The sequence below is a fragment of the Lathamus discolor genome, chromosome 7 (assembly GCF_037157495.1).
Source record: "Lathamus discolor isolate bLatDis1 chromosome 7, bLatDis1.hap1, whole genome shotgun sequence".
NCBI classification, from domain to species: Eukaryota; Metazoa; Chordata; class Aves; order Psittaciformes; family Psittacidae; genus Lathamus; species Lathamus discolor.
In genome coordinates this window covers 5131792-5146711 of record NC_088890.1, presented here as the reverse complement: position 1 = coordinate 5146711, position 14920 = coordinate 5131792, and the positions used below count along the sequence as shown (strand labels likewise).

At 55.4% G+C, this 14920-nt stretch overlaps 1 protein-coding gene across 6 annotated transcripts in view; it reads right to left on the bottom strand.

Moving 5' to 3' along the window:
* Window positions 1-14920, bottom strand: part of CACNA2D2 (calcium voltage-gated channel auxiliary subunit alpha2delta 2) — a 234988-nt gene that overhangs the window by 29865 nt on the left and 190203 nt on the right. For all 6 annotated transcript variants that reach the window (XR_010614225.1, XR_010614224.1, XM_065686957.1 and 3 more), the window contains exons 4-5: window positions 13005-13064; window positions 3292-3336 (exon numbers count right to left, since the gene is read on the bottom strand). Coding sequence is in view for 4 of the 6 variants with exons in the window: in XM_065686957.1 (XP_065543029.1) it covers window positions 3292-3336; window positions 13005-13064 (105 nt within the window). In the remaining 2 variants the exon portion in view is untranslated. The remainder of the gene's footprint in view (window positions 1-3291; window positions 3337-13004; window positions 13065-14920) is intronic.

Genomic DNA, 14920 nt, shown 5'->3' with positions numbered 1-14920 from the left:
AGGCCCGTGCAAAAGGACCTTTCTCCTCCTTAAACACCTCAGCTTTTCCTGAAAGGCAGTGCTGTAAAGCCAGGGAGGCAGACGGTGCGGTCTCCAGCCACATTCCTGCTTTTACAGCAGCCCAGGTTATAAATAACAATCAGCCTCTGCCGCCAGCCTCCTCCCCTGGCCCCCTTTGCTTTTTTTAATCTTTGCCAAAGGTACTGTTTAGAGATCTTTCTAGACCATTTATTTTTAAATTACCAGCCAGAGGAGAGAAGGAGTGGGGGGGAGAGAAGAAAAAGGCAAAAGGCAAAAGAAAGAAACTTGTGGGGCTGATAGCTTATCGGGAGGAAATCCAAATGTCACGTCAGTTGAGAAAGTTAGATTACATTTTCCAACACCCTTCATCTGCTGCTGACATTTAGGGGCTTTTTTTCCCCCTCCTCCCTCTCCTTGCTGCACGGACCATGTGGGGTGAGCAGTGAGAGGGCAGCCCCTGCCTGCAGCCCCAGTCCCTGCTTGCAGCCGCAGCCCCTGCCTGCAGCCCCAGCCAATGCCTGCAGCCTGGATCCGTGCAGGCTTTTCCCTGCCTCCCCTGCACCCTCTGGTGCATCACCAGCCCCTCACTCTCATCCCTCCCTGGGACCTTGAGCAGCTGGGTGGGTGTGCAGCGCTGACCTTGGGGCAAGGATACCTTCATGGAGCTGTGCTGCCTTCCACCACAAAGTAGTATATCCCAAGGGATTTTGGCCTCAGCTGTGATTTAAGCACCATCCTCTGCCATGAATACAATGCTTAAGATGGAAAATCACTTAATTTCTGGGTTGTTCTGCCTGTAACACCCATCCAAGGGTGTTCTAATCTGCTGACTAGAATGCTTCTCCCTGGATAAACCCCATGGCCCTTGCTAGTGGGGAAAGGTGAAAACTCCACTTCTGCCACCATTTTGAGGGCCATGAGGACACCCAGGAAAATTTCCTGATGTTCCCATTTGTTAAAAACCACTTGGAAATCCAAAATCTGTTTAGGAAGATAGGGGAGCTGAGGTGCAAGCAAAATGAATAGGAAGCTCATTTCTTTCTCACTGTAGTTAAAGCCAGCATAAGGCTTGTGAATAAGCCCCGGTTACGTTGAATAGGCATTGTCCATCAGAACTAACTCCATTTCAGCTAGATCCTGCTCAATTTAAATATCAAAATTGATGCTACATAAAGAAAAGATGGAAAGAGCACTATTTAGTTCCATTCAGACCTTCTGGTATCATCTCCCTCCTTTTTTATTTCAGCATCACCTTCTTTTCTCTCCATTATTTTTGCTGGGATTAAATTTGCTAGGATTTCACTGGCAAGCAGCAACAGCAATAGGGAAGCACCCTCCCTGCCAAACCCACAAGCCTCGGCAATAGGACACCCCAAATTTTGCTGGATATTTCCCCATGGGAAGATCGGTGTGGTTGATGATGGGTGTGCAGGGCTGATCCTCCTCAGTGACATGCCACCTCTCTTGGAGAAGGACCGGTGCGCAGGGAGCTGTGCTTTGTAGTCCCCAGGGACAGGGTGCCACAATGCAGTGCACGGTTTCTCCCCAGTGCCCCATGGCTGAGGGGGCACAGCTCCGAGGTTGAGATGCCTCCTATTTCCTAATCCTGCCTGATGTGACCAGGGTGCTCTCCTCATTTGCAGAAATGGCTAATCCCAAAGCCAACAGCCAGGAGCTGCCAGCTCGGATCGCTGCTGCTGACACCGGCTGGGAGTGGGCAGGTGGGACTGGTCAAGGCAGGTAACACAGGCATGGGGACCTCCAATTCCTCTGTGCCCAGCCCCATGGCAGTGATGGCAAAAGTGCTGCCCCGCATGATGGAACATCAGTCCTGCTCCTCGCCCTCCTGGACAGGGAGCTGCCCTGCTCCCCGGGCTGTCTTCTGCCTTGACTACCAGGCAGCTTTTCCTCCACTTCTGTCCAGAATCTGCTCTAATGCATTTTAAGCCCATAAACTCTGTCTTTTCTGGAGTGGCCATGGAGAGCAGCATCCTTCCCTCCCTCTGGCAGCTTCTTCCAGGCTGGGTGGGAACAGGAGACATCCCTTGCTCTGAATGAGTGGGACCATGAGTGGGGAGACCTGCTCAGGAGAGTAAGTTCCCTCCCCTTCAGTCACAGCATTGACCTCTCCATCCCACCTCCCAGACTCTCCATGGCTGGCTTCCCCTGCCAAGGAGCCCTCCTGCTGTCACTGCCTGGGGACAATGCCACTAGCGCCTTGTCAGTAACTCTGCTTTGAAGTCATCCATGCTGCTGGGGCTCCGCTCTGGGGCATCACCTCCAAGGTGGAGTGAGAAGAGAGCTGGAGGTTGGCAGGCACAGGGTGCATCACTTGGACTAGTGGGACCTCATCAAGCCTAGGGCCTCCCCTCCCTTCTGCACAGGGCCTTCTGAAGCTTTGTGGGGTCACCCAAGCGGTATTTTCGGATGAGGCCATGTTGCTGCCAATGCCACATGCTGCTGCTCCTCCCCTCCCGCTGCCGTACAGAATCCTGATGGCACATCTGCTGCTGGCTCTGCCTCGGGGCAAGGACCAGTCCTGGGTCACCAGTGCTGGTTGGGGCTGCTCCCGAGGCCCCCCCACCCCCGGCTCTGCCTGGGGCTTCCAGTCAGCTCTGAGTACACAGTCATGCACCCGCTCCCCTGTGGCCCTGTGCTAAGAGCATCACTAAGCCAGTGAGCCCCTGTTTCGGAAGGATCCCACAGCATGGCACAACGCAGGAGCTGGGTGACCCGTCACCTGCCAGCAAAAGAGTGCCATGGGGCAGCAGCCACTGCTGACGGAGCACTGTGTGCCCACAGCGTGGCACCTGAGTGCCGTCACTGTCACCATTACCGTGTGGAGGAGCCAGCAAATGCCAGCCCCCTTGGGAGTGCCGGGAGAGCGGAGCTGTTGGGTCTGTATTTAAAGCACTGATTGCCAGAAATCACAGGACGGCTGTGCTGGGAGGGGGGCAGAGAATTAGATTCAGACTCTAATTAAAGGTTTGCTCTTCATTTGAATTTCAGATGCCAGCTTTAATTTTAGTAACTTTTGCAGGCAGTGGAGCAACCTGCCCACCTGGTGCTGCAGGCCCAGAGCCGGTGGACAGATGCCACCACAGCAAAGGGGGGACACTGGGCACACTGCATACCATGGAGTCGTTACACCGGCTGTAAGGAATGCTGTGCTGTGGTCCCTGGCATGGTGCTGGGACAGCCCCAGCAAGGCGCTCAGCACTGTGATGGGATGGTCACTGTGCCGGCAGTGCAGTGAGGGACAGTACTCACGTATTCAGTGTCGGCCTTGGAGTCGTAGTACTCGATGTCTTCCTCCTGCAGAAAAAAGGGAGAGCTGAGTTAGTGCCGGGCAGGGACAAGGATGGCAAAGGGGTTCCACCCCTTACCCATCTCCTCGGTCATGCTGGTGGCAGCTACCACATCGCTGAGGACCACATCCTGACCTTTGGGTATGGTTGGGATCCCACATCCCTCTCATCTGCCCTCCAGGGACTGGCTATCACCTGCTGCCTTCCGTCTGCTCATGGCTGCTGCTGAGCTGCAGCAGTGCAGGGCCAAGCACAGCCTCTACCATGGATAAACAGCCCTGTGACAGTGCCACTGGTGTGACCATGGCCTCTGTGCTGCCACTGAATGCAAGGCTTGCACCCAGGATGTTTTGGTCCTGTTGCAAGCAACAGGAACCACAGGAGAGCTGGGCATGGGCAGTGTGGCAAGCAGCGGTCCTGCTGCTGGCAGAACCCCCCTTCCCGCACAGCAGAAACCGGGAGAAGAGTCTTTGCTTCTGTGGAGAAATGCGCATCATTCATTTGGGGTATTTAGAGCCTATGTGGCAGAAAGGTCTGCTCAGATTCCTCTTCCCCACGTGTCCGGATGCGAGGCGATTCGTTAAGAGTCACTTCAGGGAGCAGCGGTGCTGTCACAACAGCGTTCCCTGTGCCATCAGGAAGGGTAATTAGAGGGCACTCGGAGACTCTTCTCTGTGCGCCGGGATGCGGGCGCGATGCCGCGCACCGCTGCGGTGCTAACGTGTCTGCCACTCACACAGCCGCCAGCAGCGCCATGCACACTGCCTCCTCCCCGTGCGCACGGCAGCGCTCTGGGATGAGCGCTGCTGCCGCTGTCTAACAGGGAAAGCGATGTGGGCCCAGAATCCGCTGCACGGGGATTGCACGGGGCAGTTTCAGCATCCTCCCGGGGTAGAAGGGCTGGTCCCTCCCGTGGGCTCTGTGACTCTAATCACGGTGATAAGACTGCACCAAGAGGGGAGCTACTAAGGAAAATCGATGCAGCATCTTCCAATTTCTGCTATTAAAAAGCCTAGTCATTAAGGGAAAGTACTTATTAATTATCTGTGATTTGTTGTGAGATGCTCAGAGGTTTACAACAACAAGAATAGGGGGAACACCCTGCATGCCTCTTTGGCTGCCCTCCCCATGCCACTCCCGGCCCAATGCGTGCCCCTGCCCCTCACTGGCGCTGAGTCTCCCTGGGTCCATGGCCATCTGCACTTCCTAATTAAAGGAACCCCCGGGAGACCCATAACATAAACGAGCTAATTTCATGTCTAATGATCTTTAATCAGAAGTGAGTGAGACTAAAACAGCCATCCCGAAGGTGCTTTGTTATTCATTTTATCCTCCATTGGCCCCTCTAAAAAGTTCAAATCCCCTCCACAGTGGCTGAGAGGGCACAAGCTGATGCTCAGGGAGGAGATCCTGGTCCTGCTTTCACTTGCTGCAGTGGTGCCATGGCATGGCACATCATGGCACGGCGCATCCAGTCATGGGGAGCAGACCTCCTGGAAGGATGTCTCTCCCCCTGGTTTCCCTAGGGATCACAGAGCCCTTGCCGTGCACTTTTTCAAGCCTTGGTGACCCCAGCAGCAGCTCGGTGTGATCCTGGCCCTGTCCCTCTCTGCAGCTGAGGCTGCAATGTGAGATGGCACATGTGGGACATCAGCGTGGCCCTGGCCCTGTGACATGCCCGACGCCAGGCCCTACTCCCCTTGCCACAACCCTGCTGATGCTGGGTGCAGTTCATGGGGACCAAGGGAGCCTGCAGGAGCTGGCAGCTCCATGTCCTTAGCACCATTTATTCCAGGGAAGAGGGACAGAGCCCTTGGAGACAGTGCAGGGAGATCCTGGAAGTCTCCTGAGAGACAACACAGGGTCTTACATTCTCCTCTCCCTAATATTTGTTTTTCAGACCACACTCGCCTTCTTCACGTAATCCTCTCTTCCTCCAACTCGGGGCCACATTAAACCCAACAGCGGTCTGTGTAAATAGCACTGATATTTCTAGAGCCTCTCAGAATAAATACCAATAAAGAAAACAAAGGGGTGAGGATGTTGAAGGATTTAGGTCAAAACATTGTGCCCGCTCTTGCAAACAAGCTGCAGAAAGCACTCTGGGCTGCACTGGAGGGGAGGCTGATGCTGGGCCGCTGCTCTGCAGTGAGGTGTTAACCACTGCCCACGTTCTTGCACTGTAATTGCCAGACAATGTCTGTGCAATGGCACGGCAAGCGCTGTGCCGCTAGCGGGTAAGCACAGGGTGATTTCAGCCTCCTGAACCCTCACTGCAGGTTAGGGGGAAGTGACTTTGGGAGTCAAGTGCAACCGCAGAGCAATCTGCCAGCACTGCTGGAGCCATTGCCCAGGCTCCTCCGGCAAAGCCACCCAGCAACCACTGTGCCTGCACCAGACCCTTGTGGTTCTTGTGTCACTGGACCACCTCAGCTAGGGCTTGAGCCAAACAGGCCCTCCTGGATGGGGCTCCAGGGGTGCTGTGTGCCACAGTCTCCATGGGGACCCCGGGTCCTGCTTGTCCCCACCCAGAGCCCTTCCCGACAGCCTCATGCTCCTCCTTGATGATTTTACACCAAACTGCCCAGCAAAAAGCTAACTAACGACACCAGGCTGTGAGGTTCTGGGTGGCTGCAAGCTGGAGCCTTGCCAGCAGCTTGAGGGAGGACCCTGCTTGGGCATGGGTGCTCCCTGGCCATGCTCCAGCAGACAAGGTTTGAGCCACAGCCCACAGCACAGGGAGTCTCGGGTGGGCAGTGAGGGGCAATGCTCCCTGACACCCCTCCCACAGCCTTCTTCTCCAAGAGCACTCAAATGGCTCTTTTTTCACCTAAAAACAATTACAGCAACTAAAAATAACACCGGAAAGGTCAGCGCTCTATGATCTCGCTGCAGCCTGGAGATATCAGGATGGAGGGGTGCTGGCCCAAACCCCCAGGTCTGATGAGGTGCAATCAAACCATGTCACACACAGCTGCCCCCACCCCGAAAAAGCCTCAGAAGCAGTTGGTGGCACATCAGCTCCTTGCTCCAGCCCATCCAGCCGGAGCATGCAGCGGCAGGGACGCAGAGGGGCCACAGCTCGCTGCCCCCCATACAGCTTCTCTGTAACGTTACCCAAGCTGGCTAATCCTTATCCTGTGGGTCTGTTGTCCTCTGTAGGACTGCTCACCATAACCTTGTCAGGGTTGCCCCACTGATCGCATGCCCTGGGGATGCTGCGGCTCCTCAGGGTGGTTTTGCAGGTAGCTCCCTTGATTCGGGTCCCTCTCAGCTCCCCAGATGCAGGTTTCATTTCTCCGAGCAGCACAGGTGACCCCCGCGGTCAGGAAATCTCTTTCAAGATTTAAGTGGCTCTGGAAGAGCCGAATCCTGCAGCAGGTTGCCTTCCAGGTGGCTAGGAGGAACTCAGGGGGTGGTGGGGAAGACAAGCCGGATCCCAAGCCAGAACCTGCACATTTCCCAGCTGCTGGATGGGGCAGGTGGCAGGGCCAGCATCCCAGCCCGTGGCATGCTGATGCTGGGACAATCCAGGTGACAGGATCTGTGGCTGCTCAGACCCAGTGGGTGGGAAGAGCAAATGGGAGCCAGCATGCCCTCACAGCACCAGCAGCACTGCTCATGAACCCATCCTTCCTCTGCCATCAGCACTTACAATGGTCAGTGAATATTTAGGGAGTTCTTCATGCCCCTGAACCATTAAGAACACAGAAATAGCAATAGATTTTGCTTATAGTTGCACTGTTTGTATGGAAAAGAACCTGCAGCGTGTCACACAGCTCCTGCAGCTCCTACTGCACCTGCAGCACCCACAGCCCTGTGTCTGCATCAAGGCTGGGTGGCAGCAGAGGATGAGCAGGGGGACAGACCCAGTGTGATCCCACTGCAGCATCACCCCTGCCAAGCCTGCCTGTGTCAGGAGGAGTGGGATGGGACTGGCCATTGGCCATTGGTCCATGCTGGGGACCCTCCAGCTGGGGCTGGAGGTCTCAGCAGGGTGAGTGCTCACCCTGAGGTCTCCTGGCCCTGACATAACTGTGGGCAGTTCCTGGCCGTGTAACAAGGCAAAGGAAGTGCTTCTGCCACAGAGCAGTGTGAGGGCCAGAGCCAGGAACAGGCTGCCACAGGGACCAAATGAATTCCTGGGAAAAATTCCTACCTGCAATCACAGCCATGCCTGGCTCTGGGCGTCAGGAAAAACACCCGCAGCCACTGGCTGAGCCTTTTCATCCCACTGGGATAGAACTATCCTTGTCCACACACAGCATGATGAACTCTCCCCCAGTCCCCGGGAAGAGGAAAATACTCCTGGTTAGTGCCAGCCACCACAGGACGGAGCCAGGACCAGCCTGGTGGGGACCATGCCTCTCCTGCAGCCTTCGCCATGCATCCTATCCTCCACATCCGATCGGGCGGCAGGGACTGTATGCGTTACCCAGGACAGGTGGAAACAGTCATCATAATCTGCCTTGGCATCTTCTTTTTTTTAAAAAGCAATTTCCTCCCTCTGCCTCTCTGACAGAGATGGGGAAATATTTAAGTGACCTGTCAACAGTTCCTTCATCTCCCTGAGAAGATGCTTTATCTGATCACGCCTCGCCAGCTATTCTTTACATGGCATCTCCCGTCCCCTCCTGCTCCTTTGAGACCGCCTCAAACAAGATGTGGATGCCTCTGCCTCTGTTGCACCCGGGTACCACAGGGATGCCAGAACATATGAGAGCCAGTGGGTGCCCTGCCCTGCCAGCCATGGGGTGCGATGGGATGGGATGGGACAGCAGCACTGGCAGGAAAGCCAGCTGCCCGCACACCAAACCACTGCACCCATGGGACTGCCACAAGCGGCCTGGCCATCCTGCAGAACAGGGGGCATGGGGAGCCCCCCCCCCCCCCAGACCCGGTCCTTGGCTTTGAAGAGGGAACAGCACCAACACTGGGTTTTTGTGAATGATTTTCTTGTTCTGCTTTCTGGCCAGAAGGGCTCTACAGCAAGGTTGATGCTTTAGCACAGTAATTCTCCGAGCGTAATGAAAGCTGACATTATATCAAACACAATAAAGACTCTCAGTTGATGGAGATCATTCCTGAACACACAAACCCATTAAACTGAAGAAAAAAAAATATCAATTCTACACACTCGCCAGCCAAAAGAAAATGTGATTTGTTATCTAAAAGGGGGTTATAAACACAGCTTCAATGCACTTTCTGTGCTGTAATGAAAACTGGGTTTGAAATGGCAAAGACGACTGCAAATTGGAGTATTTGATTTTATTTGCTAACTTTTTAGGTAAACCTTCTTTCTACAAGGGCAAGTGCAAGGTTACAGTGACGATCTTTCTGTTCCTGGCCGATAAGTAGGATCGGTAATTAAAGGAGAAGGAAAATGAAAAGGAGGATAAGGAGCTGGCGTTCGCCCTTCTAACGCTGCTTTGAACACAAAGCCCTGCGTGGCTGTGGCAGTCCCACCGGCACTGCCACTGGTGCCCATGCGCTGCACGGCACAGCTGCTGCTCCCACCACAGGCCCACGTCGGGCACACCATGGTGATGGAGCAGCTGGTTGGCAGGGCCCCGTGCCTGCAGGAATGCTGCATCCAGGGTTGTATGGCCACGGAGGGGCACCCAGCCGTGCTGCCATGTTCCCCATTTATCCCTCACCTTTCCTGGGTGGCCGGGAGTGCAATCTCTGTTATTCCTCCTGTCCTTTCCCATTTGGCAAACAGCAATCCCGTTTTCCCTGGAGTTTCATTTCTAATGGAGCTTGAAATTATCTGGGCTTTGTTATTTGCTCGCACACTTGCAGCGGGGGTTATGGATGGAGGCAGCGGCGTGGGGCTGCCCAGCATCCGTGCTCCCAGCCGCCGCACCCCAAAACCACCCATGCTGAGGGGTCTGTACACCCACAGCTCAATGTGCAGCTAATTCTCTGTTCCAAGAAGAAATGGTCTGCTGGGCTTTCACCCTTCAAGCACCCCTTTTAGTATCCAAAAGGTGGGGAGAGTGGGATGCAGGCGGAGGAAGAGGGGAGCTTCCCAGTATTAGTGATGGAAAATGCAGCGAGGAACAAAAACTGGGAGAAAAACAACAGTAATAAACATTTTATGAAGCAGAAAATGGCTTATAAAGAAGTCAACTTTTAAAGGCAATTTATATAATCCTGCCAAGCACATATAAATGCAGGGATGGAGCTCTGCAGCGCTGGAGTGTCCCTTAAAGGGACAAATAGCTCCGGCAGCTCCTGCAGACTGACATGCAGCGATGACAGTGCCCTGGGATGCATTTAACAGCTGATGGTGCAGACCTGCACCTTTGACAGCAGCCCCTGGGTCAGCACGGTGCTGGGATGAGGATGGAGGTCTGGAAAAGAACCTAAGGCACTGGCAAACCCTGGAGGAAAGCGGAGCACACAGGTGGAGAGGAGCTGAGAGAACAGCATGGCAGCTTGTCAGCGAGGATGCATACAAAGGATGGCAGGAAAAAACTCAACATGACCTTCCAGCGTTTTTATAGGTACATTTTGCAGGTCTTTTGCCTGAGCAGGGTGGCAAACAGAGGATGGAAACCTGGTAACCAGCATCACGGTGTGGGCTGCAGCCCTGGCACCTCCATCTGCTGCTGTGGATAGTCAGCATGGGGGGCTCAGCACCACTGCCATGGCTGGGGAACAGGGTTGGGGACATCCAGAGCAGGGGGACAGCAGTGATGTGCCTCGAGGGACAGACCCGGGTGGCTCTGCACACAGTGGAGCCAGCTGTCCCAGCAGACTCCCCAGTGGCCCCACAACTCAGCCTGCCCCACTGCTCCCTGCCCCCCACGCCACCCTGAGCTGCCACCCAGCCCTGGGGTGAAATGAGCTGCAGGGGCAACATGACGGGTGCCACTGCATGGGTGACCTTGTGGCCAAGACTGCATTCAGCCAAGGGCAGTGCTCTGGTGTCCAGGGGAGCTCTGGGGACATGGCCCTGGCTTGGCATGCCCAGGGGACATGAGGAGCCTGAGGGTGGATGAGGACAAGGAGCACCGATGGGGCAGGACAGTGTGGGGCAAGGAAGAGTGTTTTGGCAACAGGGAGGCACTTTGCAAAGCCCCTGAGGTGGGAGGCTGAACTCAACCCTGCAGGAAGGCCGGCATGGCTGGTGTGTGGCTGGGAACACACGAGAAAGAGCAAGAAAATAGAAACTTTCCCCATAGAGATGCATTATGAGTGATTGCTGGCAGCAGCCTCCCAGCCGCCCGGGCTCCTGCTCCTGGTTCATTTTCCCCCGGACTTCCATAGCAACCCATCTGCAGTGAGGTTTAATGGGGCTGCCATTAGCACTAATGCAGCGCAAACACTCAGCATCTGCCGGCGCGACTTCGGATGGAAACACAAAAATAACCGCGCTCGCCGCAATCTGTCCCCGACCGCGGCGCGGGGCTAGGACGTGACGCTGCGAGAGCCGGGGAGAGCGGCAGCCGGGGGGAACGCTGCTCGGTGGGAAGGGACGAGAGGAGGAGCTACGGGCGCTGCGCTGCTGCCGGCCCTGCCCGCTGCCTCTGCTGCGCCCGCAGCAAGCCTGGGGCAGCACCAGAGCCAGTGCCACCGGTGGTAGGTGCGGGTCTGACCGTGCCCTGCCACTTAACGGGTGAAGGACGGCAAAAGGAGGCTCAAACCCCGAAGCAGAGCTGGTGCCTGCTGGGGAGGATCAGATCCCCAGCGCCCCGGGAGCTGCGCGCAGAGCTGGGCCAGTCCATCAAGCATCCCAAGCGGGTCTGGGCTGTCCTGATAAAGCTGTGGTGAGCTCTGTGGTGACGCATCGCTGCACATTGTTTCTGGGTGACTCGCTCCTAATTACCTTGATTAAGTGGTTGCAAACAGTGCTATTAAAAATGGTTCTTTTCGGCGAAAGTGGATTTCTGAAAGGTTTGTGCCGTGAATGGCAAAACGAGCCAAGAGCTCCCCAGGGCTGCAGCCTTCCCCGGCACTGCTTGCATCCAGACTGGAATCCCTCTCACAGCGGAAGGCAGCCAGGTCTGGATGCAGGGGGAGTGCTCTGTGGCTGCAGAGGGGCCCTGCAGCATGGCAGCTGCCTGTCCCTGTGCCCCTGGGGATGAGCAGAAGCAATGAGGACTGCTGCAAAATGCCCCAGTCTTTTGGAGCCCACCCTGCCCATGGCCATAAAGCATTCACCACTGGGTGCCAGCCCAGTGCAGGGTACATGGGGTCACCATGGTGCCCTTGGGGTGTCCACAGCCAAGCTTTGGGTGCTGCCTTGGGATGAGCTGCTCGAGGGCTCCTGAGCCCAGAGGACATACAAGGTTGGGCCAGCACTAGGGATGAAAGCACATGGGAGATGCCTGCAGCACCCCCAGCGCTGGTCCCAAGCTCCCCCAGCAGCCCTGGGCCTGCAGCTGAGGTGCTGGTGAGGCACCAGCGTTGGCATAAGCCAATAAACTCCCAAACTCCTTATCCTCATGATCTCCCCTCCACCGGCCTTCCAGAAAGAAGTGACAGTAACTGAGCAGTGCTCCCATGGTGTCAGTGACCACTGGTGTCAATGACAACTGTGTGCTGGAGGAGAGGGCCAGCGGGGACCCCGCACCTCTCCTTAGCAAGGCTGCTTCTCCTAATGATGAGCTCAGTCCCCACGAGTACCTACAGGACACAGCTCCTGGGGGGACAAGAGCTGGCCACGAGTGTCCACCCCACACTGGCCACGTGGCGAACGAAATCCAAGCAGATCAACACCTTGACTTCCCTTCTGCTCCTATGCCAGCAAGGTCTACATGAGCGAGATGTGGCTCCAGATCCTCATCTCCTCACCTCCCTCCGTGGAGCATGGTTGAAGAGAAATAACCCCCCAAACACACCAGCAAGGCCCAGCAGTGGGGCTGTCCCCAGGTTACCCTCTCAGTGACTGCAGGGGTTTCCCTGGGGCTGGGCAGGATCTGGCCCAACCCAGAGGAAGGGGCTGGGTGGCTCAGAAGTATTTTTTATTGTAGACTCCGTTTGCACTGGAAGAAAAACAATCTTTCCTCCCTTTTATATTATTGTTATAATTTGAGAGCATTTCCAGACAGAACCCTTCAGGTTCCTGCTGAGCGCTATCACCGCCAGAATTACAAAGTCAAATGCAATCATTAAACCCGCATCTTCCCTCTCCCAGCCCAGATTGCTCCTTCCCCCAGAATCAGCTCCCACCGCATCTGCTGGCTGGTGCCATGGATGAGCCACTGCTGCTGTCGCCACGTGTAGGACCTCGGCACAAGCCCACTGCTGGAGATGGTGTGTGTGTGTGGGGGGGGGTAAGAGCCTCCCCAGCCCCCAAACCCTCAGCGCTGAGCCGCCAGCTCGACCTTCACCTCCTGCCTCCTCCTTCCAGCCTGTGCAGGCAGCGGCGAGGCTGGAAATGAGCTCAAAATCGCTTCATTTGCTCTCGTTAGCGCTGGCAGGCGGCGGTGCCGGGGCCACCTGCATGCTGAACAGCACGGCCCGGCCAGCGGCAACGAGGGAGGGAGCTGGGAATGTGGGCAAGGAGGGAAGGAAGAGCCGAGGGCTGGGGGCAGGGATGGGACAGGGAGCTGATTCAGGAGCCATCCCTGTGCCAGGAGTCATCCCTGAGCCTGGTGCCTCTGCTGAACTCAGTGTCCAGGAGGGAAGGGGGTGGGAGCAGATGGCACACACATGGAGCCTTACCCGGATGTTGTCCTGCCAGTGGTGAGCCTTCTGGAACTTCTCTGCTGCGTTGGCAAGTCTCTGCAAAGCAAGTGGGAGAGGAAAAGTGAGCCTGAGGAAAGCGAGAGGAGCCAGGCATTGCCCACCCCAACCTGGGACCATGGGTGCCACCCCAGCACCCAGCATCCCCCTGTTTGGGGGATCCACAGGACCCTACCATGCAAGCAGGGGGGCAGGTAGAGGGACTGTGGGCAGCAGTGCTTGGAGAAGGGTGTCCTGGCCATGGGGAGCCGGTGTTCCTCTGCTTGCTCCCACCTTTCCCAGAGCAAGCCAGTGTCTCCAGAAGAATTGCTGCCACGTGAACTCAACCAGGCCCAAGCCACCAAAGCTTGGCAGCTGTTGGCACTACTGCCAGAGCCGGGCAGGCACTTATTTGTGGTACACAGCAGGGGCGGAACACAGGTCCCTGTAATGACAGCCCCCAGCTCTCTGCAGGGCTTCAACAATGCTTTAACCTCCCCTTAAATGCTCCTATGCTGCCTCAGCCCTTCTAAGAGATGATCTGGGAAAAGGAAGCCCTGGGGTGTGACGGTGTCTTCTTCATGTGCCCCTGCTGCCTGCAGAGAGTGGCAGCATCAAGCCCCAGAGCACCCAGCCCTGGCAGCATGGTGGGAGCAGGGCTATGACAGTGGGTGATGTATTACCAGGAGCATAGCAAAGCATAGGTACTTGAAAGTAAGGTGATGAGCAGTGAAAGTCATCATAGATCTGGCCCTCCCCAGCCAGAGAACACAGCTTGTTCTTATCAGATGCAGGGAAACGCATATCCATCACGGCATAATCTCAGCACACACTGGTTGAAACTTTCCTGTTTAATCTTTACTTGTTTCTTAATCTTGCTTTCCAAATCAAAGTGCTTGCTTTCAGTGGCTAGCATCCAAAGGGAAAGATCAGCTTTCAGCTGAGCACTGAAGCAAAATACCCATGGCTCTGGTGGCAGAGAGAAGAGATTGGGAGACAAGGCAGGGCTGGAGAGACAAGCCAAGTAACGTTAATGTTCAGGGTAGATGTGTGGGGTGTCACCTGGGCAGCCTCCTCAGAGCCACCTTGAAAAGCTGTGGCCCAATTCTGCACCTCAGCCCCCCCCAAGCTTTTGTGCTCTGTTTGCATATCGAGAAGGCTGATTAAAGACAAGCATTTATGCCGAGTTGTGCTTCAGGCAGCAGTGATGAAATGTGCCTTTTCCTGTACTTGATAAGAGCGTATTTGTTTATGATGGGCCAGGGTAAGATTTATGGACATCTTTAACTATTCATCTCCTTGTGTGAAGTGCCTGGAGGGCTGCAAATGGTGCAGTAAGGGACAGCTACACCCAGGAACGACACTTGGACACGAGATATTTTTCCTCTGGAAAATGTCAATTTGTCAAATTCTGTCCAGACACAACTTTGCTTTTTTTTCCCCTTTCAAATGCATCCAGATGTTCTTGTTTGATAAATAGCACATTACAGGGACGGGGGAGCCTGTGGCAGGATGGCACAGCTAGAGGGGAGCCCCAGCCAGCTCCTGCCCAGAGACAGGCTGCTGGCATCAATGGGATGGGTGACCACTGGACTTGGGACCCTCCAAAAGCATGGCAACAAGGACGGGGCCCCTGAGGGGTCTATTTGGGACAGCTTTGCTCATAAGCAGGACCTGGAGCTGTGTGTTAGGACCAGGAAGATGCTGCTGATCCAGCAAACCCCCTGGCCATGTCTCCCTGTGGAAGGTGATGGGTCTGCCTGGAGCCACACGGTGCTGCAGGACATCCTCATTAATGCCAAATGAGTTCATCATGAATAATGTTATCGCGATCGATAGAGCTCAAGGATTATTTCTAATCCCTAACAATGATTAAACCATGATTTTGCAAGTATTATACATCAATCAGTCCATCT